Source organism: Rhizophagus irregularis, chromosome 19 (genome assembly GCF_026210795.1).
Source record: "Rhizophagus irregularis chromosome 19, complete sequence".
Lineage (NCBI taxonomy): Eukaryota > Fungi > Glomeromycota > Glomeromycetes > Glomerales > Glomeraceae > Rhizophagus > Rhizophagus irregularis.
The window spans coordinates 828971-854755 of NC_089447.1; the positions used below are offsets into that span (position 1 = coordinate 828971).

Sequence of the window (25785 nt, forward strand, 5' to 3'; positions counted from 1 at the left end):
GTGGATTTCTAAAAGACACGACACAGAATAGTTAGAATGTCAGCACGCCAAGTCGCGTTACCACCTCAAAATCCTTTATTACAAGAACCTTCTCGTATTTCAACAAATCTTTTTTCTGTACCTACACAGAGACTTGTAGCTACAGCTATATTTGTTGCAATATGGGCATATAAATTATATTATTTTACAACTGGGATACCTGGAAGTTTTATTATTTGGTGTATGCTAGACATCGCGTTTTTCACTTTGTTATATCTTTGTCGAATACCTTGGTTGCAATTCCCTTTATGGAAAATATTGCTCTATATCACACTGTCCTGTACAATAAATGCTTTCATTATAAATCCGAATTGGGTAAGTTTTAAAAATTTTAAACAATACGCGTTAAAACTTTTTATAATCAGCGCTTCCTAACAAACTCATTTTGTTACGTAGGTTTACGATGTTGGTATCACAAAATCAATAATCGAAATGTTTAGTTCCTCTTCAATACTTAGTAAGTCAAAAGTTTATAATTGAACATTTTGAACTATTTGTTCCAGTTAATCAGACAATAAGTGCATTATCATACCTAACCTTAATAGCATTATATTTCTTTTGCATATTTCTTATGTCAATGGAGTTCGACAGCAATTTCTCAAATTACGCGGTGAGAAAGTACGTGCCGTCAGTACTGAAGAAGAAATACAAATAGAAGGTTTGATTATTTGATTATTCGAGCCAATCAAAGATATTGTTAATATTTATTAATATACTATTAAATATAGATATTAGACACAATAGTTCCCACATAAAGGGGAAACATACGGTCCGACTTTTACCATATGCTACTGCAAAGTTGAATCCAGATGATGAAAGATTTTGTCTTACAAGGATGGATTCAAGAAAAAGTGACCCGATCGGATTACCTGTATTATTCAATAAAACGTCTCCAAAATCAATTCATTATTCAAGAGTAAATTTTGTATCAGGAAATAAGACTCATCACGAATTTACTTCAAGAGATATTGCTAGAAATCATTTAGTTGACGTGATCCAAGATGGTGTTTTTGTGTATATTCCCGTAACTGAGCCAGGAGTTTATAAAATTGAACAAGCTTTGGATGCAGATGGGATGGGAATTAAAATTTATAAGAAAGAAGAGATTATAGTTTATTGCCCTGAAGCAAAATTAATATCTATTACTGATACGAAATGTTGTATTAATGATGAGATACATACCAAGTTAGTCTTGAAGGGTGTACCGCCCTTAAGTGTATATTATGAAAGACGTGTTGATAATGAATCCGTTAATATGACAATAGATGGAATTGGTTCAGAACATTTTAAATTCCCTATAGATGAACCTGATCGAGCAAAGTTATTTTTTGCTTCTGACAATTATCAATGGGCTCAAAATCAAGAGATAGAAGTACAATTGAATATGACTGCTGATATACCCGCAACATATTCTTTAAGGGTTCTTGAGATTAATGATTTATTAAACAACACCCATAATTACATTATTAAACGAAATCAAAATGTTTTTGTAAAGTATGATGTATTTTCACGTCCAACCGCAAAATTTTCTTCGGATATACCTATATATACTCGTCCGGGTTATCCTGCGGAAATGAAATTAAATTTACAAGGTGTAGGTTTGTATTAGAAAGTCATTTTAGTAATTATTCGTGTAAGTTGTAATATATGATTTTATTAATTGCTTTTTTTATTAGCTCCTTGGAAACTTGGTTTAGGATATTGGTCTGAAGACATTGCTGAATTAACAGATACTTTATCGAGTGAGCCAACTGAAATGCTTAATGTGACAATAAAAGAAAATGAAAATAAAATGGGGTATTCTATAACCGTGAAAAAACCTGGTACATATAAATTATTATCGGTTTCAGATGCAAAATGCTCAGGACAGATTTTGGCCCCATCTACAAACATCTTATCAATTGCTTATCCTCCTACTGTTAAGATCGATGCCATTCCTATATCTGCCGAAGATTGTCCAGGGGAAATCGGTATTGAGGCTACTTTATCTTTTACTGGAATTCCGAGATGGTAAGTTAAGAATTTATATGAATTTAATTAATGTATATTTTCACATACTTAATTTCGAACAAATCTTTTTTCTTAATAGGTTTCTTGAATATTCAATCAAATCTGAAATTGAAAAAGTAGATGAAATAGTAATGAGCGAAAAATCTAAACGTGTAATAACTATAAAGCCACCGATACCAGGACATTATGAATACACATTTTTTAGTTTGTCGGATAATATATATCGTGAAGGAGTTGAAATTAATTATGGGTTTACTCAAACTGTTTATCCAAAACCCAATGCCATTTTCCGACGTACAAAAGATCGAACAATAAATAGTTGTATGAGTAATCTAGTTGAACTGGACGTAGATTTAAGTGGATCCGGTCCTTTTACTTTGGAGTAAGTATAGTTTCTGACTTATAACTAGTTTCAATTATTATTACTATTTTTTGATTTCACAATGATTTTAATTAATTTTTTGCAATGTATCAGATATGAAGTTATGTTCAATCGAAGAACAAATGCCTTTACTATCGCTGATATTCAAAGTCCTAGTTATGTGATAATTTCACCACCATTTGATAATCCTGGAACGTATACTGTAACTTTGAAAAGAATTGTTGATTCTCAAGGCTGTAGCCAGATCTTAAATAATGATGATTCTGTTACTATAAATGTCAAGAGGGATAAGCCAACTGTTGGATTTAGAAATTCCCATGAAATTCTTTGGTTTCTTGAAGGTGGAAGTGTTGAATTGCCACTACAACTTACTGGGAATCCACGTTGGGATGTCACATATATTTATCACTTAGATATGGATAACGTCAGAAAGGCTTATGATTTGGTCAATCCGAACTCAATTTTAACTGTAACTGAACCAGGCCGTTACGAATTATTAGAAGTCAAAGATTCTTATTGTCTTGGTATAGTTATTCCCGAAAAGAAAGAAATCGAAGCTAAATGGTTGCCAAAGCCATTTTTGAGAATTGCCGAGGGTGAAGCCGAACCTTTACCGCAAACAGGATATTTTAAACGAAATAGTATTTGTGCTGGAAAAGAAGATACGTTGGGTTTAGTTCTTCAAGGAAGGGCTCCATGGGTTATCAATTATAAAATAATCTCAAACCGGGAAACTATCGTTCATCAGCAGACCATAGGATTTCCATCGACAAGAATTCGACTTATGACTGAAAATCCTGGATTACATATTTATAATTTTTCTAGTATAGCGGATGATGTTTATACAGAACAAAATGAGATGTTGTTAATCCTTGAACAGGCCGTTCTTTCGAATCCGAGTGCCCGATTTGTCAATAGAGATATTGTCTATCATTGCGTTGGCACCGCGTTCACAAGAGATGATTCGATAATGATAGAAATGGATGGCGTTCCTCCATTCTCTTTGGTGTTTGAGGTTATGCATGAAAGCAGTAATCACGTGGAAACATTGAGAATGGAATCGATCAATAATACGCTTTATTATTTCCAACCAAAAGAGAAGTTTAGTTTGGTCGGACAATATACAATATCTATTGTCTATATTTCTGATTCACAAGGATGTAGTAGAAGTTTAGAAGGTCCCGATAAAACACTCATTGTTCAGGTGACTGATGTTGCATCGATTGACCGCACATTTCATCAACAATTTCATTGTGTTGGTGATATTTTGGATTACTCCTTGCAAGGTAAAGTTTACTATTTTAATTTTCATCTATTTAATCTTGTTTTTCTAAACTTGACCTTTTATTTTGTTGAAGGTATATTACCATTGAATATTACTTATGAATACAATGGAGAAGTAAAATTTGCAATATCAAGGACGAATACATTTGCTTTTGGCGCAGACAAACCTGGAAATATGACTATAACTAACATTTGCCATCAACGCAATAAGTGCTGCGGGTTTGTTGCGAATCTTACAGAGATTATTTATGATCTTCCTTCTGCTTTTGTTTCTGAAGGCAAGGAAGTTATATCTGATATCAGAGAAGGCGATAAAACTGAAATTATAATAGACTTTCTTGGTGAGCTGCACTATGATAATAAAGTAGCATACTACGCATTTATCTAACTTTTATGTAAATATATATTATAGGTAACCCGCCTTTCCGATTTACGTACGTAAGGAAAGAATTATTGAAAGATGGCAAAAAACGAAAGTCAGGCCGTATTCTTGAAACGCAAACAATACTTAATATTAATAAACACAAACATTCGATTTATACTTCACAAGAAGGTAAGATTATAACATGTTCTTTATAATATATTGAATCAACTAATTTTTATGAATTACAATATATAGGTGTCTTTCAAGTTACACATGTGGGAGATAGGTACTGCGAATATCCAAGAAGTTCAGATATTTTACATTAAACAACAAAAATAGAATTAAAATTTATTCATACAACGGGACAATGTTATGTCCAATTCCAAAAAAAAAATAAATGAAATAAAATGAATAAAATATAAATCAATGTATTATTTAAATCATTTAGATAAAAAATAAAAATAAACACGCATAATATATAGAGTTAAATATTAATGCTATGGAATAAACTATCAAATTTAATTACATACATACATAAATATATAAAATATATAAAGAAAGAACTATACAATAAATTATTTCTTATTAACCGGTCTTCTTATGGAGTGGTCGTCTTATAAATTCATTGAACTTTCTTGGTTTCTTCGGTTTCTTATCTTTATTAACTAAATTACCTTTTAAAGCTGAGATGATCTTATTCTCGGTTCTTATTTCCCCAATAGCAGATTCCAAACGCATCTTCGATTGACTAATAATTGGTTTGTGATCTTCGTTCAAGATACTTTCGGGTATACAAGCATTTGGTATTAATCGGATACAAAGACCAACAGGTAAAGAAAGGAATCCAATTAATACAGTTACCAACCATTGATACCCATTTAATCTAACTGTACCAAATGCTACACCACCAAATTCAACAATAACGAATTGACCAATTATTACAATTAATTGGACTATAATAAAGGTGTGATTATTGAAAACATTTTTGAAAACATTCAAGCTATCATCAATTCTAAGACAATTAATTTCGTTGAATACTTGCAAAAATACAAAAGTATTAAAGACCAATGTACGTAAAACTGCTAAATCTTCTTTAGAGTCCGAAAGATGGAATATAGAAGGTCCCAAGTGTAATAAAGACAAATTAATAGCAATTTGGAAAATTGATTGACCAATAATCATTTTCCATATCCTATAATTGATAAGTGAAGCATTCTTTGATGTAGGGCGTCTATTAAGGAGTTCATCAGTAGGTGGTTCAGTTGCCAAAGCCAAAGCTGCTAAAGTATCCATAATAAGATTAACCCAAAGTAATTGTACGGCAGTTAAAATGGATTCACTTTCGTCACTCATAACCGCACTGGTAAATGATAATACGACAGCCGTAATGTTGACAGTAAGTTGGAATTGTAAGAACTTACGAACACTGTCATTGACAGCTCTACCCCATTTCAAAGCTTTAACAATAGAACTGAAATTATCATCCATTAAAATAATCGAAGAAGCTTCCTTAGCTACTTCAGTTCCAGCTATACCCATACTAAAACCAACATCAGCCAATTTTAATGCAGGTCCATCGTTAGTACCATCACCAGTAACTGCAACAACGTCACCATTATTCTTCAACCACTTTACGACTTTAGTTTTATCGGTTGGAGAAGAACGAGCAAGTACTTGTAATCTTGGCACAGTCTCATCTAGTTCTTTAGGAGTTAATTTACGAAATTCTGGTCCTTCCATAGATATACCACCTTTGGTAAGAATACCAGCGTCTTGAGCGATAGCTCTGGCTGTCACAATGTTATCACCTGTAATCATTCTTACAAAAACACCCGCTTTTTTAAAAGCTTCTACGGATTCTTTTACACTAGGTCGTAATGGATCTTGAATACCAACAAGGCCTAATAAAATTAATTCATTGAGTGGTGGATCATCACCTAACTTATTAAAATCATGAGTTGTTATATCACGATAAGCCAAACAAATTGTACGTAAAGCTTTAGTAGTAAATTCTACAATTTCCAATTTATACTGTTGTCTAATGTTATTATCCAATTCTTGAACCTTGCCTTCGGCATCAACATAATGAGTGCAATGTCCCAAGACAATTTCGGAAGCTCCCTTTACATGGACGCGATAATCACCAGTAGCAGGTGCTTTTCCGTGGGAAGGACCAGCCGAAGATAATTTAATAACAGTAGTCATAGTTTTCCTTTCAGATGCAAATGGATAAACTTTAACAGGTTTGATAGCAGCTCTAATTTCTTTGTAATCTACACCAAATGACTTGGTGAAAATGAGTAAGGCACACTCGGTCTTGGAACCAACAAAATCTATGTTTCCATTTTCATCTTTATCTTCATAAGCAGTAGAATTTAAAACTATTCCTTGAACAAGAACATCGTAGGTTGAAGAAGCGACACTTTTCTTCCATTCATCAGTTTTTCCTTCATCATCAAATTTCTTAAAACCGATAAGCCCTTTAACTACGGTCATTCTGTTTTGGGTCAAGGTACCAGTTTTGTCTGAGCATACAGCAGTAGCGTTACCCATGGTTTCACTTTTAAGACGATTTATATATTAATAAATAACTTTAAGTTGTACCAAAATTCTAAGTTTAAATAAATACTTACCAAGCAGACAAAACTCTAACCAAATTATTATCCTTCAACATTTTAGTCGTGGCATAAGCAAGAGAAAGTGTAACAGCCATTGGTAACTAGGAAAAGAAAAATCATGTTAAGTTTTGCAAAAGAAAAACTATTCGATCAAATTAAGTGATATTAATTACTTACGCCCTCGGGTACAGCTACGACAACAATGGTAATGGCTTGAATAACTATTGAAATCATGTGTGATGCAATTTCTTCACCATCAGGGAAATTATCAGAAATCGCAGCAGTAACGAAATATTTAATAACAAGAGTACTAAAAAAAGCAAATAAGATCGGTTTGAACGTTATAAAAGTAATAAATAATAGATAGGTCGAACTTTACTACATACATTAACATGATTAAAGCAACAGAAACACCCAATTTGGCGATTTGTTCGGCCAATAAATCCAATTTTATTTGAAGAGGGGTATCTTCGCTTTCATCATCACGAAGTGCCTAAAATAGGAAATTAAGTATTAGTAACGAGAATCTCAATAATAAATTAATCAAACTCTTTATTTACCATCATAGTTTTACCAAAGAACGAGTTAGGTCCTAAATGGAGGAAATATTAATATTTTCGACATACGCAATATGTTTATAAAAAATTAAAATCTAGAATATTTACCAACAGCAATAACGACACATCTACCGTTACCATCGAGAATTTTGGAACCACTCAAAATAAATGGGTCTAAATTTTTTTCTAATTCCCCTTTTTTAATTGGGTCAGATTCACCCGTTGCGCTTGATTCATCACAAACAATATTGTGTCCCCACAAAAATATACCGTCGACGGGTACAATATCACCAGGTTCGAGAAACTATTAATAAAAACGCGTTAACTCAAATTTTACTCATAAGTGAACTAATATTCTCTTACCAGAATATCGCCAACATTAATTTCATGAACAGAGATTTGCTGTTCATTACCGGAACGGATAAGCTTAACAACACGATCTTCCTTCTTAGCGTTAAGTTTTCTGAATTGTTTTTCCTTCTGATAATCATTAATAGCATTCGTTAATACCACTGCAGCAACAGCGACAATGATGGCAGTACCTATTCATTGATAAATTTATGATTAATATCGTTTCTCTATTGAAAATGATATATTTGATAATTAAATTACCATCAACCCATCCAATACGAGGTTCGCCTTCAGGATGACGGGAAGAATAATCTTCATGGATACCAACAGCCAAAGACACGAGAGCTGCAATACTCAACAAAACTATTATGATGAAAAATATAGTGATAAAATTATTCACGTGCATTTTTATATAATAGATACATTTAACAATAAGGCAAAAACTAATATATCCTAAGTAATTAAGTCTTAAAAAGACTTCATTTTTTTAAGATTTAATTTAGAACAATAAAGATCAGCCAGAATTTCATCTCTAGCATCATTAAAGCATTGGTAACTCAAACTAATCAAGTTCAGGAAGAATTATCTCTAATCTTTAAAAAAAGAGGCCCAGTTCATTTTAATTCAATGAATTTATGAACTTCCTTTTTTTACTTATTACTTGTTGGGCTCGTATATGTGGCCGATACTTTTGTGGCTTGAATTGTGGCTTAGACATGTGGCAAATTTTTCGATCTACTATATGGGATATCTAGCAATTTGTAAATGTGTTTTAAATTCATTGAACATACTTAAAATCTTATCCTGATATGCTTCCCAAATTAATGATAACAAAGATCGTGGTTTAACTTCCGGTAGTATCTATAATAAAAAAAATTCATGTCAATTAAGAGACATATATCTCAATGATTAGATTTAAACAAACTTACGTTTCTACCATAATATTCTCGTCTTGTTTGAAAAGGTTTGCTCTTCGGGTTATCAGTATCCAATCCTTCATCAGAGCTAATACCGACGGCAGGGTCGACTCTTAAACTTTTAACAATTGCTTCCGTACCTCCATATTCCCTAAGCAAATCTGGACTTTTAGGATCTATCAGTTGACCGAGTTCCTCGGGTGAATATTTAAATGGTTTGTTTCCACGAGACTCTTCTTCAAGAAGAGGCTCGTTTTCTTGATTTTCGCGAGGGGTCATTACAATTATTATTTAGAACTATAATTTGCAGTGATAAATTGCACAATATTAATGTTACGCGTTTAATTACAATGCATAAATTTTCTTAAAGCTAAAAAAAAAAAATTAAAATACTATATAAAATATTACTATTAACACTTTTTTTTACTGTTTGTTTTACGTTCAATTTCAAAAAAAAAACCAAAAAAAAAAAGCAATTTTTCAACTAATGCAAACGAAAAAGTAAAATTTACCGTTTCTCAAGAATATAAATAATAATAAATAACTCCGATAGGTATTTAAAGAAAAACCAAGATCGGAAAAAAAGAGAGTAACCAAATTATTGAGGGCGAATTTGTACTACATAAGTACTACATTAGTTAATAAATTGCATCAACCCCCAATCAAAATTTATGATTTATGCAGTTGTTGTATATCTAATTGATACTAGATTTAATTTTACAAACATCACTTTTACTTGTTCTCCCACAAGAAAAAATGGATAGAGATCAGAAAGACCCTAGTACTTCTGAGTCGGAGATAGCCCGCTTATTCCGTGTGTACCGTACAGTACACGAAATGGTTAAAGATCGGGTATATTTAATTAAATGTTCCCGAAATTATTTTTTTTACTTCACACACATTCAATTCATAAATAATTTCTCTCTTTCTTTCTTTATAAGGGTTACGTCATTAATCATGATACACATACTGATATGAACCTATTTCGTGAACGCTGCATGAAGGATGGTTTAATTGTGTATGTTTTTTTCATTAACTAATCTGAGAGATATTCTTTTTAGAAAATTCCGAACCGAAGGAAAATCTAACTTAATCTAAACAAATTAATCCATTTAAATCACTTTTAACTAATATAGTAAAGAATCGATGATGTTTCAAGTCCAAAAGAATGATAACCCTAATGAGCAATTACTTGTGACATTTCCCGATGAAAAGCCCGTTGGTGTAAAGTACCTTAAAATGTAAGTTTTTTTTAATTTTTTTTAAGAAATCCCGGTAATGTTATGTCACTTAAACGTGTTTGTTACGTAATACTGTAATAAAGTTTATGCCAACGGATGGTGGACTCAAAAGTTAACCGCGGCATCATTGTATTCCCTGGTACTCTAACTGCAGCAGCTAATAAGGTAATAAATATACAGATTTTTATACTTGATAATCTTAATTAACAGCTGATTTACCTTTTGCTTATCTGTTTTGTTTATTTATTATATAGGCGATACAAGTTATAAACACAAGAGAAAATAGACACTATGAAGTTGATACTTTCTCGGAAGCAGATTTGATGATTAATATCACATCGCATCAACTTGTGCCCAAACATTATGTTCTTTCCGATGAAGAAAAAAAGACTTTACTTGCTAAATAGTGAATATGAATTTAAAGTGTCCATATGTGTGTTCATGTGATCGATTTTGTTTCTTTTAACTAACAATAATTTTACGTGATGTTTGATCATCAGTCGATTGAAGGAAACCCAACTTCCTCGCGTACAAGCAACAGATCCGATCGCAAAATATTACGGTTTAAAAAGGGGACAGGTATGTTTTTTGATAAATATTGATTTTGTATAATATTCTTTGAATTTAATAAGAATTCTGGTTTATTGGTTTATATTAGGTTTTTAAGATCATGAGACCCAGTGAAACTAGTGGACGATATGTTACCTATCGAATTTGCTTTTAAAGGTTTGTTTCGCTTTGATAGCATGAAAATTTTATTATTATTCCTCCCAAGAACAATGTATAATATAATTTAGAAGTTCAGTAATCGATTTAATGTGTGCAACATAAAATTGTGGCATCTTTTAAAATCATTCATACAAAGGAGATGTTGCCTAAGGAAAAAAGTTTCAGTCAAAAGGAGATCAAAGAAAAGATGGAAAAAAAATTATCATTTTAAGATGATTAATTGATTCCTTTTTTTTTGTGATAAAGGATCAATATTATCATCTCATCTTTTTTAGAAAAAAAATTATAGATGATCATTATTTTTAATAAATAAAAATTATTATTAATTTTTTTTTTTTAATATAATATATATATATACGTTATTAAAAACTACAAAAACTAAAATGAAGTGAAATAAAAAACCATGATGTGCTTATTTGAATTGTACTATATAACAAGAAATTAAATAAGGAGGAAAAATAAATAAATAATAAAAACAAAAAATACAAAATAATTATGTTAAAAACAATTTAGGTTTAAAATAAAATGAGCAGCATTGGTTTCTTTTTTTTTTTGAAAAAACGTAACCAAAAAAAAACCAAAAAAAAACCAAAATTGTGCCTAATATATATATATAAACAAATAAAAATCTATACAAAAAAAAGGTATTAGTTAATTGAGTTCCTCTAAATTAAAAATGGAACGGTATGTCAATTTTCGTTATCGTAATAAATAAATAATAAATAAATATGTAAAGAAGACTCAAAAAACTATTAGAAAAGAAAAAAAAAATAAAATAAAAATACAAAATAAAATAATATAATATATAAATAAACAAAAGAAAAAAAATTGTTGTTTCGTTTCTTATAAAAACCATCGACTAATATAATAATGTTAAATTAATTATTATTATTAATTTTTTTTTTTAAACAATTAATTGACCTTTTATTTCCTTTTATTATAATTGATATTTGTTGGCCTTTTTTTTTTACTCTACAATCCAATGACTTCCTTTTTTCAGATATTTGTCTGCTAATATTCCTAAATCTCTGACTACAAATCTACAAATAACATTACCAAGAAAATCTGCAAATTTATATAGTCGGACGATAATTTGCTTATGATGATGTAAATGTGGTGCTTTTTTTAGTGAGGTATATTGTTTTATGTAATTTTCTAAATCAATAAATAAATAAAATTAGAGATTAAGAACAAAATACTTTTTTTTAAAATAAAAAATAAAGCTGAATCCATTTATTTTACTCACCCACAATTTTAGCATGTTGGAAAACTTTTAATAAAACGTCTACATAACCATTAGCTTCTTCAGTACGAACCATAGCATTTCCCATGCCCATTCGATCAAGACCACGGGATAATTTGGAACCCCAACTCATCAATGAACTTGCGCTCTGACGAGCTTTACCATTAGTTGATTCAACATAACTTAATTTACGTGCTAAAGAATTTTGAAGCCCTTCTAAAATAGGATCAACGCCCTCCAATGCCTAATGAAGAAAATTATCTTTAAAAAAGGTTTTTTTCAAAGATATGGAAAGTATTTAAAAAAACAACAAACCTTTGATAATTTATCCAAATCACTGAATGAAATTTTTTCTAGTTTTTCCAAACAATTTGATACAACTTCACAGCTAGACATTTTAGTATCTATAGCGGTTAACTTGACATGCCCCTGTAGCCATAAATATTGAGGAATAAACAATTTTGGAGTTAAATAACCTCCTGTTGTCATTGTACGCTCTAATAATCTCATTAACCAAAAAGGTTTTAAACGAATATCACTAGGTGGAGGTTCAGGTAACCCATTATTAGATGAAATATGAGGAAGGCCGATGATGTCTTCATCATAAAATGATGTATTTGGAAAAGGATTTAACAAGCAAGATGTATAACTTGCATCATTACTTCTAGCAGATATTGATGACATCTCACTGCGAAATGATCCCGTTGGCGGGCCTAATCCTGGACTACCTAATGGAGGCGAAATAATACTAAAACTGTTCATCCAGGGGGAAGATGGTTGTGGAGATAAATTTTGTTGTGAAGTGTTAAAAAAACGAACTGAACTCGTTTTTTTAGAATGATTACCGGGATTTGAAGCTGTTCTTCTTGGGCTCGTAGTAGAATTATTATTTTGAGTAATTATAATATTAGGGTTAGAAGGGGAACGAGCAGGTATGGCACGAGAATTATAACTTTGTTGAGCTAATGGAAGAGGAGCAGGACGACGACTGTGAGGTAAAGCTTTACCAATCAATTTTTCCACCGGACTTTGAGGTGGAGGTGATGAAGGTCGTGTAAATACATTAGGAGCAGATTTTACAGACGCTTTATCATCATCTTCATCAGATGGTGATCCATTTGGTGAAATTGGAGGTGCATTTCGTTTAGTTGTAGATACTGTAGATGGAGGTGGTACAATTGTTGGTGAAGTAGATCTTCTTCCCGTTAATATATTTGGAGTTGGAGATGTAATAGGAGGAGTTTTAGGAGGAGCAATTTTTGGAGGGGGTGGAGGTACAAAAACACGGTTACTGCTAGGTGAATTATTAACTCTTGTTGATGGTGTCAATTGTGATGTATTTACTGAAATTTTTTCTGTTTTTTGTTCTTCTTCTTCTCGTTCTTGTTGTGAAGAAGTATCCTGATTTTGATAAATCAAATTCTCTTCAATATTTTCAGGATTAGCATCATAAGAATCAGAATTTTGCAAATAATCATTAATGGTGCTGGAATCTTCAGAACTAGAACTAGAATCTAAATCTGATGACCTAGGAGTAGATTCTCCGGAATCAACAATAGACTTCATACCGTCCACAGAAATTTCATATACTGACACTGGAGCCGTTTTATCAGAATAATAAGATTTTGTAGAAATCCAAGATTTGGAAGTTGATGATGAACGTTGTGACAAGTTTGACAATCTTTTAGGTTGAGGTGCCATGTAATCCACAGTATCATTACGTATACTCTCTTTTATATCACTACTACAATCTATATCATTTGCAAGGGTAGTTTCACGGGTAAGACTTGTTTCATCATTACTTAAATTGTCTATTTTCTTATCTACAGATTTGTTAGATTTGTTCTCATTTTCTGATGTTTCTGATGTTTCACTATGTTCTGTTTGAGAATCATTCTTTTGTATGGATTTTCGTTCAATAGAATCTGTTCTATGAAGCGAATCAACTTTTACATTTGGATCCTCAGAAACTTGTGTCAAAGTATCGTCATTATTCCCATTATTCTGCTCTGAAGAAGTTGAATTATCCAAAGAGCTATCTGATTCTGGGGCTATGGTGGATAATAATCGTATCCGGTCAGCGTATGTGTCGTGCTAAATATAAAACAATTTATCAGCGATAAACTAAGGAAGACTGAATAATAATAATAATAATAATAATTATAATAATAATAATAATAATAATAATAGGTAAAATAAAAATAAACTAAGAAGAAATTTGCTTTTTTTTAAAAAAAAAATCAATAAATTTTTTTTTAACTTGCTAAAATCACTATCCGATCACATAAAAAATTCGTTCCTTTCCCAATTAACTAATTTTAAACCCTCTCAAATAAATATTCAATAATATTATAAAGTTAAATAATGAATTCAAGAAAAAAGAAAAAAAAATCAATTGAGATAAATCTGTTTAAAAAAAAGCTAATGCACTCACAATTAATTGTAGCCTCCGACGATCGGCCTCGTTAACAGCTTTATCTATAACTTGAGTTAAAAGTTCTACTGTTTGCTTATATGCATCTAGGGCAGCAACGACATTATTGGCAGCATCGAATTGCACAGCTGTTTGTGCTTTTTGAAGAGCTATTGTTAATATAGATTTCGACTGTGTTCGAGGTGAAGGAGGGCCTCTCTGTCTTGAATTAGTAGGAGGAGTTAATTCATCTCTAACTCTATCATTAGTATTCATGTGGCCAATCGTAGACGGTGGTTGTGTGAGATGATGGGAAGTAGTATTCGTTGCCATGGACTTATATTAAATATTATATTGTAATGTATACTTTTTACGGTGATAATATGTATGTGTATAATCGTTATTTATGTTTATTTAAAATACAAAGGAGGTGTGAATTTTTTATTAAGGATTAAAAAAAAAAAGGAGGAAAGATTTTTTTGTCTATGTCGCTTTATTTATCTCGTCTCTACCAGAAGTCCGAGTGTATGGAAACTTTTTTTTCTTTATAAAAAGAAAAACTTTTTTATTAGCAACCATACGCAAGTCTAGCAGCGTTAAGTGTTAATCTAAAAAAAAAGTGGTAAGAAAAAAAAATTGGAGAATGAAAGGTTAAAAATCGTTTTTAAAGATCTCGATTTTTCAAAGTTTCAATACATGACGAGAGGAGTAAAAAGCTTGATGAAATAAAAATATATGCAGAATCTCAAGTTTTGGAACTTGGGGGGAATTATTTTTTTTCTCGCGACACAAACAAAAAAACTTTGAACCAAATAATCGTTGGGAGTTACCATGCAAATGTGGCAACAATGCTTTTAAAAAAAACATTAATAAACACAAACATTCTTGTTTAGGAAATTTTGTAGTGAAGTTCATAAAGAAAATCTTTCAAAACTTATTGGTAGTAAACTAATTTTTCGTAATACCAAAAAAAAAAATAAATTAAAAAACGTTATTAACTATATTCTAATTCTGAATTATCGTAAAATCAGATTAGGCTTACTTTTCCAATAAAAATTTCGCGCTTAATTACTTAAATAAGTTTGAGTTTTTCCGTTAATTAATAAAAAAAAAAATTTCCTGAAGAAATAGTAAAAATAGTAGAAATAGTCCAAAGGTCCGTCCGACTACTGAATTATGTCAATCATTCCAAAAATGATTCCGACGAATTCAATGTGAACGATGACAAATTTGTAGTTGATTCACTTGATTGATTACTTCTGTTAACTAAATTGAGATTTTATCAAATCTAAAATTACCTTAGTTTTCAGTTTTCATAAAATATGATCGACACAATATCTGAAAGTGGAAAACAAATATGAGGCCCCAAACAAATACAGCTAAAATTGGAACATTATTTTCACACGAAAAAAACGTCCCGTTTCAGAATTTGTTTCTAAAAGTATTTTATATTTTATCAGTCATTACTCTATTTATATGCACGTCTGAAATGTGTGCCAGGTTGACGGCGCAGTGTGGCGCAGTAATTTCAAAAAAGATTTAAGTTAAAGATTTTCTTTTTAATGTAAAGCTTTCAAATTTACACATTAGATGTATTTTCACCTGTTTTACAATATTCACTTATAAATGGAAGGAGGTTTTGGAAGTAGATTTTGACTTTAGTATATAACAACCGATTTTATCGTCTTTGCCGATCATTTCCAAAATTGGATTTGTCGAAAGAACAGTTTTTGTTGAATAACTCGAAAATGGCCTTCTAAACCACCCGTATATGCTCTAAGTAAATTTGCAGAGTGAACAAAAATACACCTAGTGCAGGAATTTAAAGGTTTTATTTTAAATAAAAAAAATTGCAATTTAATTTTTTTGGAAAAAATCGCTGCGCCACACTGCGCCATCAACCTGGCACACATTTCAGACATGCTATTTATATTTCGAAATGTAACTTATATAATTAATTTACTATTAATATATATTATACGCAAAAAAGTTTTATGATTTAATATAGACTCCGCATCGTTCTTTCTCTTCTCTTTCTTTACCAAAAAATTCCATCTTTATTATCTATCACTCAATTTACTATCACTTAAATCTATGATTGAAATCATTGGTACTAAATCAGATTCCGTCTCGGTTCTTCTCATAGGCAAAGAAACAGTTGAAGATCTTACGCTTGATAATCTTCTAATCTTATGAGGAGGTTGTACAGGTTCAGGTCTTCTCAATAACATATGCACGAAAATGAATCCAACTACATAAACTAAATCTGTTATAGTATCGATTGGATTTAATGCATCTAATAAAACTTCTAGAGCTGTATAAGGTATATGACTTTCTTCATCTTTATCATCTTTGCTGATTAAAATATATTCTGTAGCTGAAAATGCGTTTAATTGTAATATGGATATAAAAAAAAATTCTATTGATACTAAAACTGATTGTGTTGATGTTGATATGCTATCTGCTGTCCTTAAATATAAAGAGAGAAGATTATGTTAACAAACATTTTGTGATTATAATTAATAATAATACTTACATATAATCCGTTGGTTCTATGATTCCTATATTATAGAAAAACGCGTTAAAGAATTGATGCGGCTTTCTAATAATGATTCCAATTTACATACCCGCGAATACGGCTACAGCTAACGCGTGTTCTTGATACGTGACGAAAAAAAGTGCCTGGAATTATTAATTTTAATTCGAAAATTGAATTTGGCCCGTAGAATACACGAAACGCAAAAAAAAATCGTTCAATTTGTTTACCCAATTTATGCAAATATCTTTTAGGAGAAGTTGATATTTTGATAAATCTTCCTTTACAGCTTGGAAAAAAAAGTTCTCAATAAAGAAGAAAAAAATATTTTTTAGTATTATTTTTTTTAAAAAAAAAAAAGACTGAAAGAATTACTCACCAAACATAAGTTAGCGATCAGAGAACTAATAGTTTGCACCGATACCAAATGAATTTGAGGAAAATAAATACTCCAACTTTCTTTACAATATATACCCAAAAATTGTAATATTAAAGCAGTAAATGTAGTTAAATATAATACGAATACATATTGTAATACACCCAATTTTAATCCTGGTAAAAATAATCTATGTTTTGATGGATTAAATGTAAAACAGCAAAATGGAAATGGGGAAGGAGCTGAAGAAATTCTTGATAATCTTATTATACGAATAGATTCTGATTGTCCTAAATACACTAATAAAAGATTAAAAAATGCTAAAACACTAGCTGCTTGATATGCATCTCTTATTGTTGTAAAATAAATTGATTGTTTCAAAAAGAAGAATGATAATAAATCGAATATTGTATATATTGGAACCATCATTAATAATCTTATAATTAATCTTTGTTCATTAGGCTATAATAATAAAAAGTATTAACTTTTATTTTGATGTATTAAATATAAATCTATCTCGCTTATTACCTTTGTGTAATATTTTACGTGTTGACATATTAACCAAAATGTAAGCATACAAGAAAGTAAAGTAAATAGCGATGCCGTTATCCATCCTATCGTATGCACTAAAAAAGTATATTCGCGTATAATTAATAAGTCAATTGAGAATATTTCTTTTTAAAACAAAAAATTATTAATCTTTTTATTCACCTACAAATAACGTTCCTGCTGATTGATCAAGAAATAAATATTCTCTTGATTGAACTGTCGGACATGTTTTATTGGTTAGGTAATCCATATGATATTTATTATCTTCTCTTAACAACTCTTCATTAAAACATTTCGAAGACAAAGATTTTTCAAACATTCGAGGCTTTAAAGATTGTGGCTTTATTTTATTGTATACGGGTAGATCTAAGTTTGTGGCTTTGTCTGTAAAATTCTCTTTTATGGATATTTATGAGGCTTAGTCTAAAGGAAAAATAGGCCGTAACCCGTTTCATTTTTTTTTTGTGTAAATCATTTTTATTGATCAGTTTTAATTTGATTCGTTTCATTGGTTATCAAATATTAATAATTTATAAATTAATTAACCTAAAAAATATTTTTCGTAAGATGTGTTTCTTCCGAAATTTCATAGGGAAGTAAAGTGCAAGCATGAAGCAATTGAAGCATCGTAGATTTTATCAAAAATATTTTTAGAGTTAGAGGATTGTTCAACATATAATTATATTATAATCCTACATATTTATTTTACATAGGAATTTGAGAGACAATTCTGATTGGCGATGATCTTTTTTTTTTCTTCATAATAAATATACAAAAGTACACTAGTATTTCATTGGTAGTGTCTCGAATATGTTATATTCCGTATTATAAACTGTTTTCTTTTAAATATAACCTATAAAAGATCACAAATTCGGTTTAAATTGTAAAATATAGTTAAAAGTTAATTTTTCAGCCAATCAGTCTTCTTTGATATTGTTCTTGAAAATAACAATGACTTTTTGAAGGAATATAGTTAACGTCTTTTTAAAGAAAATATCTTTAAATGTTTTGTTATATTTTGTTTATATCCAGTGCAGTATTAGGTATTATCCAAGTCCAATTATTTAAATGAAATTTTATCATTGAGTTCATTAGTCCAAATATAAATATTAGCCAATGATATAATTTTATAAGCTCTTTCTGTATCACCTTACTTTCTTTGACTCGCATATATTCATAGATTTACCTTCTTGGACTGTATCACTAACTTATTGCATATATTGCATATATGTTATTCACATGGGGAGGATCAAGAAGGTAATTTTGCATTATTGGCTTTCAATAATAATGATATTACATAAAATTGTTATTTAATTCATTATGAGTTCTCTTTTTTTTTTAACTAAATTAATTTACGAAAATAAATATTCATTCACTCGAATTATCATTATACAGTAGTAAAGTTTTTTTTAATAAAAAATCAATCACAAACAAATGGAAAAAATACTAATTTTATTATAATTCACGAAGAAAATTCCCCACTCAAAAAAACTAAAGTAAAGGACGAATAAATAAAAAATTTCATTCATTCAAGAAATGAAAATAATTTCTTTTAAAGAACCGGTTGGTCACATTGCGATAATTTTGGCTAATAAGTCGTATCACGTTTTACTTATCGAAACTCGTTATTAATAATTTGAACAAAACAATTACACTAGAAAATTCATGGTAACACGAAATAAAATCACCAAATTTGTGCTGAACACTTTAATAATAATACGCGTATTTGTTAACTGTTAAATTATTATAATTTCTGTGTTACTCTTTTCAAAAATAAATAAATTCAAATAATATCAAAATGCGTGACGATATTTTAAAAAATTTCTTTTCGTTTTTTTTAATTGTTCACTTTTAAGTATTACAATTAATTATTAAACTATAAAAAAAATCCGGATTAAATTCATAATCTTAGTTTTAAAGATGTCTGCAGTTAAACCTGCCACGGCAACCCCGGTTATTGAACCTAGTAAGCCATTAGCGATCAATATGATCAATATGCCAAAATTGGGAGGTAAAGGGGGTAAAATTCTCGGAACATTAAATAATGTTAGTCCACAAGTAACCGGTAAAGCGGTTTCTGATACATTAAAAACGATGGATAAATTAGGTGTAAAAGATAATATTGAAGAAAAGATTAAAGATCATGATTTTGAAACCCCTGCTCAAATTGCTGAAGAAGAAAAAAAAATTACTAGAAGAATTTTTAGGATCGATTTAATCATATCTTACTTATTATTTTATACTGCTCTAATGATGCAATGGTTAACTTTATTAGGTTTATCTAATAATGTAGGAGGTTTTTTTTATGAATTTTTTATTAATAGTTTTAATTTTCCTGAATATAATTTTTCTTCCCTTACTACCGTTGGTAAAATAGCAGGTTTTAGTGTTAGTTTACAGATTATCATTTTCGTTTTAGTAAATATTTTCGTTCTTGGAAAAACTTTAACACATAAAAATAATTTAACAACGACATCATCATCACAACCATCAAATCAGCTAGGAAATAGATTTCAATTTATTGATGTTTTAAAGAATAAATTACGTACACACTTTACAGCTGTAAGAAGAATAGATACACAATTTTATCAAATAATGGGTATATTAAGTCAAATATTAATAATTATAGCTGCTATTATATCTGCAGATGATAAATTTTCTGCCATAAATAAATTTACTGATCAAGCTAATAATTTAGACCCTTCATCATTTCCTCTTAGTATAACTGGTGGTTATAGAAAAAGACAAGAACAAGCGGAAACACAAGAAATGCTCATTGTAAGACACGCAGCACTTTTCACGAAAACTATAACTTCTATTGCTATATTGGCTATTATAATGACATCTTTTATGAATATAATTACATGTATGGCAGATATTTGGGAAGTTAATAAAAATGAATTAATTATTTATAAATTATTTAAATATATTACGAGATTAATGGTTTGTTACCCTTGCTTTGGTGATAAATTATCTGGTGCTGATGAAAAAATAGATGAAAAAACTCATGAACAAGAAGACTTAATGTTAGTCGATAAAGCTAATAGAAAGCCTCAAAGTGCTGAAAAATTATTAATTGGAGCTCAACAGAATGTTTTAAAAAATCCGAATATGAATGATTTAATTAAAGTAACTTTGGATGGTCCTACAAAAAATGATATTGAAAAAATTTCTGGTGAAGAAAAATTTAAAAATGGGGAAAAGAAAGATTTAAATACTTTAGTTAAAGATGGTGTTGAAAATATTCTTGACAATGATGAAAAAGAAATAAAAGTCGTTAATTCAATTAAAAATGGTATTGACGTTGCTGAAAAAATTTCTGATGCCGCAACTTCAGGAGAAGGAGGAAAACCTAACATTAAAAAATTGGCCACAGAAGGTGTTCAAGCTGTCGTTACTGCGACTGGAGTCGATAAAAATCCTACAATTTCTCAAATTAAAACTGCAACAGAAATAGGGGAGAAGGGAAAACTTAATGTTGAGAAATTAGTTACTGAAGGAAAATCCGACGTGAAGAAATAATCTAATGTTACTGAGTTACTATATATTAAAAAATTTTATCACACGTTTTAAATAACATTCAATAAAATATAGAATAATTTGCATAGAATAACAAAATAATCAAGTTATTTATAATGTATTTTATAAATTTCATATTCACAAGTATCGGTAGCCCTATAAAAAAAGAATGCCCCGGAAATTGTCAGAAAATGTCCGGAAAATGAAAAATGTTCAGAAAATTGCAATAATCTGGACACTTTCTGGACACCAGGCCCGAGCCCTCCTAGACATTTCTGGGCATTTTCCGGAAATTCACAATATCTCAGCGTCCGGAATATTGCAATTTTCCAGACATTTTCTGGACATTTTCGATGGCATTTTTTTTATAGGGTAGCAAGAATAGTTTGAAATAACTTAGTGGTGAAATCAGCATTTTAGATATTTAAGGATTACTACCAGTTCAGATAAATCTCATTTATATTTTATATTTTTTCTTATTACTGCGAAAGTAGGATGAAATACGTGGGGTGAGTGCTGGAAACGGGACCAGATTCTTGAAAAAAAATATTTTTTTTTTGAATAACAAATGTTCAAATTAGCATTTTTATCAATTTTGGTCTCTTTTTCTAAGCTTTCTAGCACTATACCACTCCTGTTATCAACGCATATGAATTGACAATGAATTCTTAAGTTTTTTTTTGTTTGAGCTTCAGATAATTATAAAGTCACAGATGTTATGTCTAAATAGAAACGAGGAGATATTTTGAGAAGCAAATTTATATAGAAGATAAATATAAAGGATTTAAAATTTAAAATTTTGCAATGACATGGAGCCAATATAGTTAATACTTATTTTTTTTTTTATTTCAGCGTTTGTACCGTTAAATCAAATACTGTAACATACATGTCCGATCGTTTTTTCCAATGTATTACAATATAAAAAAGAGGTCCGATATGTACAATACAATAAATACATTCAATACATTCATAGTAAGTTAAAAAAACATACTGTACAATGATGCTTCCTTTCACAAATTCTAGAAGAAATAAAAGTGAATTCCATTTCGAATAAGAGATTATTGCATAACTCTATACATACAAAGGGCAATTAAATTACATGGATATTTTTCAAAGGAAAAAAATTATATATATATATGAAAGTAATTAATTTTTGAAGAGAATAAAAATTTATTATTGAATTTCTTCAATATATAATTAATCTATATCTTATAATATGTTTTATGTATTTTTAATATACTTTTCAAATAATTTTATCTAAAAATTCAATAAGGGGCATTGCCAGAAATCAGCTGATTTGAAAGTAGGTGGGGAGTTAAACTTTAAATCATATGAGGCGCCATGCTGTTCAAAAGTCTGGGGTTTAAACCCCAGATCAAATCCCAGATTTATCCGGGGTGAAAATGGATTAATCCATATTTCATCCCAGATTTTCCTATATTTCACCCCGGATTTGATCCATATTTTATCCCGGATCTGATCCACATTTTATCCCGGATCTAATCCACATTTTACCCCAGATTAATTCCTTAAATTTCACCAAAAATTATATCACACCCAATTGTCAAACCCCGGATTAATCCATATTTCATCCCAGATTTGATCCATATTTTATCCCGGATTTGATCTATATTTTATCCCGGATTTGATTCTATATTTTATCCCGGATTTGATTTATCCCAGATTCAATTTTATCCCAGATCTGATCTATATTTTATCCGGATTATATTTTATCCTTAGACTATATTACAGGTTTTAAGTCATGTGATCAGATTTTTTTGTTTATGAGATCATTTTAGAAACCTCTCTTATAACTTTAAAATAAAGTAAAATTTCTATTAAAGTTTACATGAGATGTTTTGAATAGAGATAAAGATGACCCTGAAATTAGATTTTCCAAAATTCTGAACCCATAATCCGTAATTCCAAACTTCTGAAATTTGAAATTCCAGCCAAAATTGAAATTAAATATGTAAATTCAGCTGGAATTATGCACTTAATTCCAGCAGGAACTATTGAATTTCGATTTTGGCTGGAATTACGGGTTCATTAATTTTAATTATGAATTAATTTTGGCAGAATTTCAGATTTCAGATTTTTGTTAAATTAATTTCAAATTTCAGGGCTATCCTTAAATATAGAGATTACATGATTTTAAATTATTACCAGATGTCATACCCTTTACGCTTAATTTCAGCCAAGTTGCCAAGTTTGTAATGCTGGTTCCATTCTCACGTTATATCATATGACCGAATTTTAGGTAAGTTTCAAAAAATATTTTTCAAAAATAAAATAATTTTTTAATTATTTTTTTTTCATTTTTATAGGAACTGACATTACACTTATTGAAATTTTAGTTCCAATAAAATTGGAAAATTATACATAAGGTTATATGACTTTTTAAAAGGAAAATTTTCATATCAATCATTTGGTATTATTTATTTTATTTCTCTTATCTAACAATTTTATAATTAGAAGGCAAAAAAAAACCAAGCCCTTTAGATAAATATAAACAATAAATATTTTAGATTATATAGAGGAGAAAATTTGTTGGTATTATTGAAAAAATATTTAGTATTATAATAATCATATATATAATTCATATTTAAAGTTTAAACATCTTATATATAATAAATAGAAACTTTATTATAAAAAATTTTTTTAAATTTTATTTTCAGAATTTTTCTAACTATTACTGGAGATGATGATCACCAGGTGACTGAAATTATGATAATCAACCAGCATTAAAAAATATAATGCCAGTAAAAATTGATAATTCTGGTTAAATGAAAATAATTACCTGGTAATTTGAAGTAAAAAACTTATTTTCATACATTTTTTATAAATAAATATGTTGAAAAATATTTTGAGATTTTTTTAAAAATTTATTATTAACCTATTAACAGGCTGATTAAAATAAATTATTTTTATTATTTATTCAGTGCAATACCTCTATAATAGGTATCTCTTGTATTTTATATGATGATCTAATAATTAGAATTTTATAAAATTTTATCATTAAATAGTTTTTAATAAAATAAGTGAGCTACACATATTACGTAATTATTATAGGGGGGAGGGGGTAGTTAAAATTTTACGTTACACTTATTTAAATCATATGATTTATAAATATTATAATTTGATTGGTTATGAAATCTAACAGGGAGGGGGGGGTAAGGTTTATAAGAAAATGAATATTACGTGATATGTGTAACTCCCCTAAATTGATTAAGTAAATAAAAAATTTTCTCAATTTTTTTACTTATATAATATAAAAATTATGATAAATTTGATTGGTTAAAATTATATATAATAAATTTATATATTTAGTAATCATAATTCTGGCTAAATTTATAATGCTAACTAGAGTTAAGATTAATTATTAAGGTTTTTTTTTAAAATTTTTAAAAAGAGCAGCGTAAGGAGAATTTAATTTTATTGGTTGATCGGCAAGAATTCAACTGGCTAAAATCAATAATTGACTTCGTAATGTTGGATTTATATCACCAGGATAAAATCAAATATAGATAAAATCAAATCCGGGATAAAATATAAATCAGATCCAGGATAAAATATGGATTAATCCAGGGTAAAATATGGATTAAATCTGGGATGAAATATGGATTAATCCGGGATTTGACAATTGGGTGTGATGTAATTTTTGGTGAAATTTAAGGAATTAATCTGGGGTAAAATGTGGATCAGATCCGGGATAAAATATGGATCAAATCTGGGGTGAAATATAGGAAAATCTGGGATGAAATATGGATTAATCCATTTTCACCCCAGATAAATCTGGGATTTGATCTGGGGTTTAAACCCCAGATTTTTGATCAGTATGGCACTTCATAAAATCAGGTCTATATATGGGAACGCCCGCAGCAAAAACCGGGGCTCGGCAAATCACGTGATTTTGCGAAAAATCACAATTTAATATTATTGGTTAATTTAGTAATTTTATCATTTTTAAAGATTTTTAAAATCAGTTTTTTGTAAACTAGGGTAAAATTTTGCAAGGAATTCATTAAAGCATTGGTTTTTTTTCTAGCAAGTTTATATTATCCATTAAATATAATAAAATAAAAATACAAAAATCATAAATTATAAAATATTATATTTTTTTAATATGCTATGAATAAAAAATTTTTCTTTTCTCTAAAAGATTGGATTAATAAATATATAATTATAATAAAATTTTAAAATCAAAATTTTGGCTGAGCCCGGCTTTTTGCTGTGGGTATACATGCTGTCCAAATTATTTTGGGATGTCATAATTATAATTTGGGATGCCATAATTCATTCAGTTTATATATAATTTACTATGTAAAGTGCCAAAATAATTTGGGATGCCATAATTGAATTTGGGATTTTACTTATAATTACGGCAGTCCAAAATAATTTGGGTGGCATGTATAGCTGTGGGTGTCCCCATATATCATGTAATATTTATATATTTAAAAATAAATATACTGTAAGTAATTTAATCATTATTATGGTCCAGTGCAAAAAGATTTATACATCACTAAAAAAGGATAAGATTTACGCCAAAGAAAAATTTTGTAAAACTAAACATAACGGGCTGAGATTTACATATTTATTAGTAAATAATTACCTGAATTTGCTGCTAAAATTTTTTTTATTATATGATACTTTCTTC

The 25785-nt window shown here is 29.3% G+C and overlaps 6 protein-coding genes across 6 annotated transcripts; 3 read left to right on the forward strand and 3 right to left on the reverse strand.

The window, feature by feature from the left end:
* Positions 1-36: 36 nt before the first annotated feature.
* Positions 37-4405, forward strand: OCT59_010692 (uncharacterized protein; the record flags this gene model as incomplete). Its single annotated transcript, XM_066136065.1, has 10 exons — positions 37-354; positions 436-496; positions 551-697; positions 768-1637; positions 1716-2049; positions 2129-2431; positions 2525-3717; positions 3790-4056; positions 4128-4268; positions 4335-4405. 10 exons carry the CDS (start codon positions 37-39, stop codon positions 4403-4405), a joined length of 3705 nt encoding a protein of 1234 aa, XP_066000737.1.
* On the reverse strand, positions 4399-9050 carry OCT59_010693 (uncharacterized protein). Its single transcript, XM_025312580.2, has 11 exons — positions 9035-9050; positions 8535-8819; positions 8397-8466; positions 7867-7968; positions 7618-7796; positions 7363-7558; positions 7258-7289; positions 7084-7190; positions 6875-7007; positions 6713-6798; positions 4399-6639 (listed from the first exon to the last, which is right to left on the reverse strand). Exons 2-11 carry the CDS (start codon positions 8799-8801, stop codon positions 4665-4667), a joined length of 3147 nt encoding a protein of 1048 aa, XP_025189529.1. The 5' UTR covers positions 8802-8819; positions 9035-9050; the 3' UTR covers positions 4399-4664.
* Positions 9051-9183: 133 nt separating this feature from the next.
* Positions 9184-10841, forward strand: OCT59_010694 (uncharacterized protein). Its single transcript, XM_025312579.2, has 7 exons — positions 9184-9374; positions 9464-9540; positions 9659-9763; positions 9847-9928; positions 10018-10169; positions 10264-10342; positions 10422-10841. Exons 1-7 carry the CDS (start codon positions 9279-9281, stop codon positions 10485-10487), a joined length of 657 nt encoding a protein of 218 aa, XP_025189528.1. The 5' UTR covers positions 9184-9278; the 3' UTR covers positions 10488-10841.
* A 555-nt stretch (positions 10842-11396) lies between these two features.
* OCT59_010695 (uncharacterized protein) lies at positions 11397-14481 on the reverse strand (the record flags this gene model as incomplete). Its single annotated transcript, XM_025312578.2, has 4 exons — positions 11397-11647; positions 11739-11979; positions 12051-13829; positions 14170-14481. The coding sequence occupies 4 exons, from the start codon at positions 14479-14481 to the stop codon at positions 11460-11462; spliced, it is 2520 nt and encodes an 839-aa protein (XP_025189527.2). The 3' UTR covers positions 11397-11459.
* A 1601-nt stretch (positions 14482-16082) lies between these two features.
* Positions 16083-17928, reverse strand: OCT59_010696 (uncharacterized protein; the record flags this gene model as incomplete). The annotated part of the gene is made up of 7 exons (XM_025312576.2): positions 16083-16617; positions 16685-16709; positions 16776-16830; positions 16915-16989; positions 17064-17522; positions 17589-17686; positions 17772-17928. 7 exons carry the CDS (start codon positions 17926-17928, stop codon positions 16209-16211), a joined length of 1278 nt encoding a protein of 425 aa, XP_025189525.2. The 3' UTR covers positions 16083-16208.
* Positions 17929-19529: 1601 nt separating this feature from the next.
* On the forward strand, positions 19530-21131 carry OCT59_010697 (uncharacterized protein; the record flags this gene model as incomplete). Its single annotated transcript, XM_025323849.1, has 1 exon — positions 19530-21131. The coding sequence occupies one exon, from the start codon at positions 19530-19532 to the stop codon at positions 21129-21131; it is 1602 nt and encodes a 533-aa protein (XP_025189524.1).
* Positions 21132-25785: the final 4654 nt, after the last annotated feature.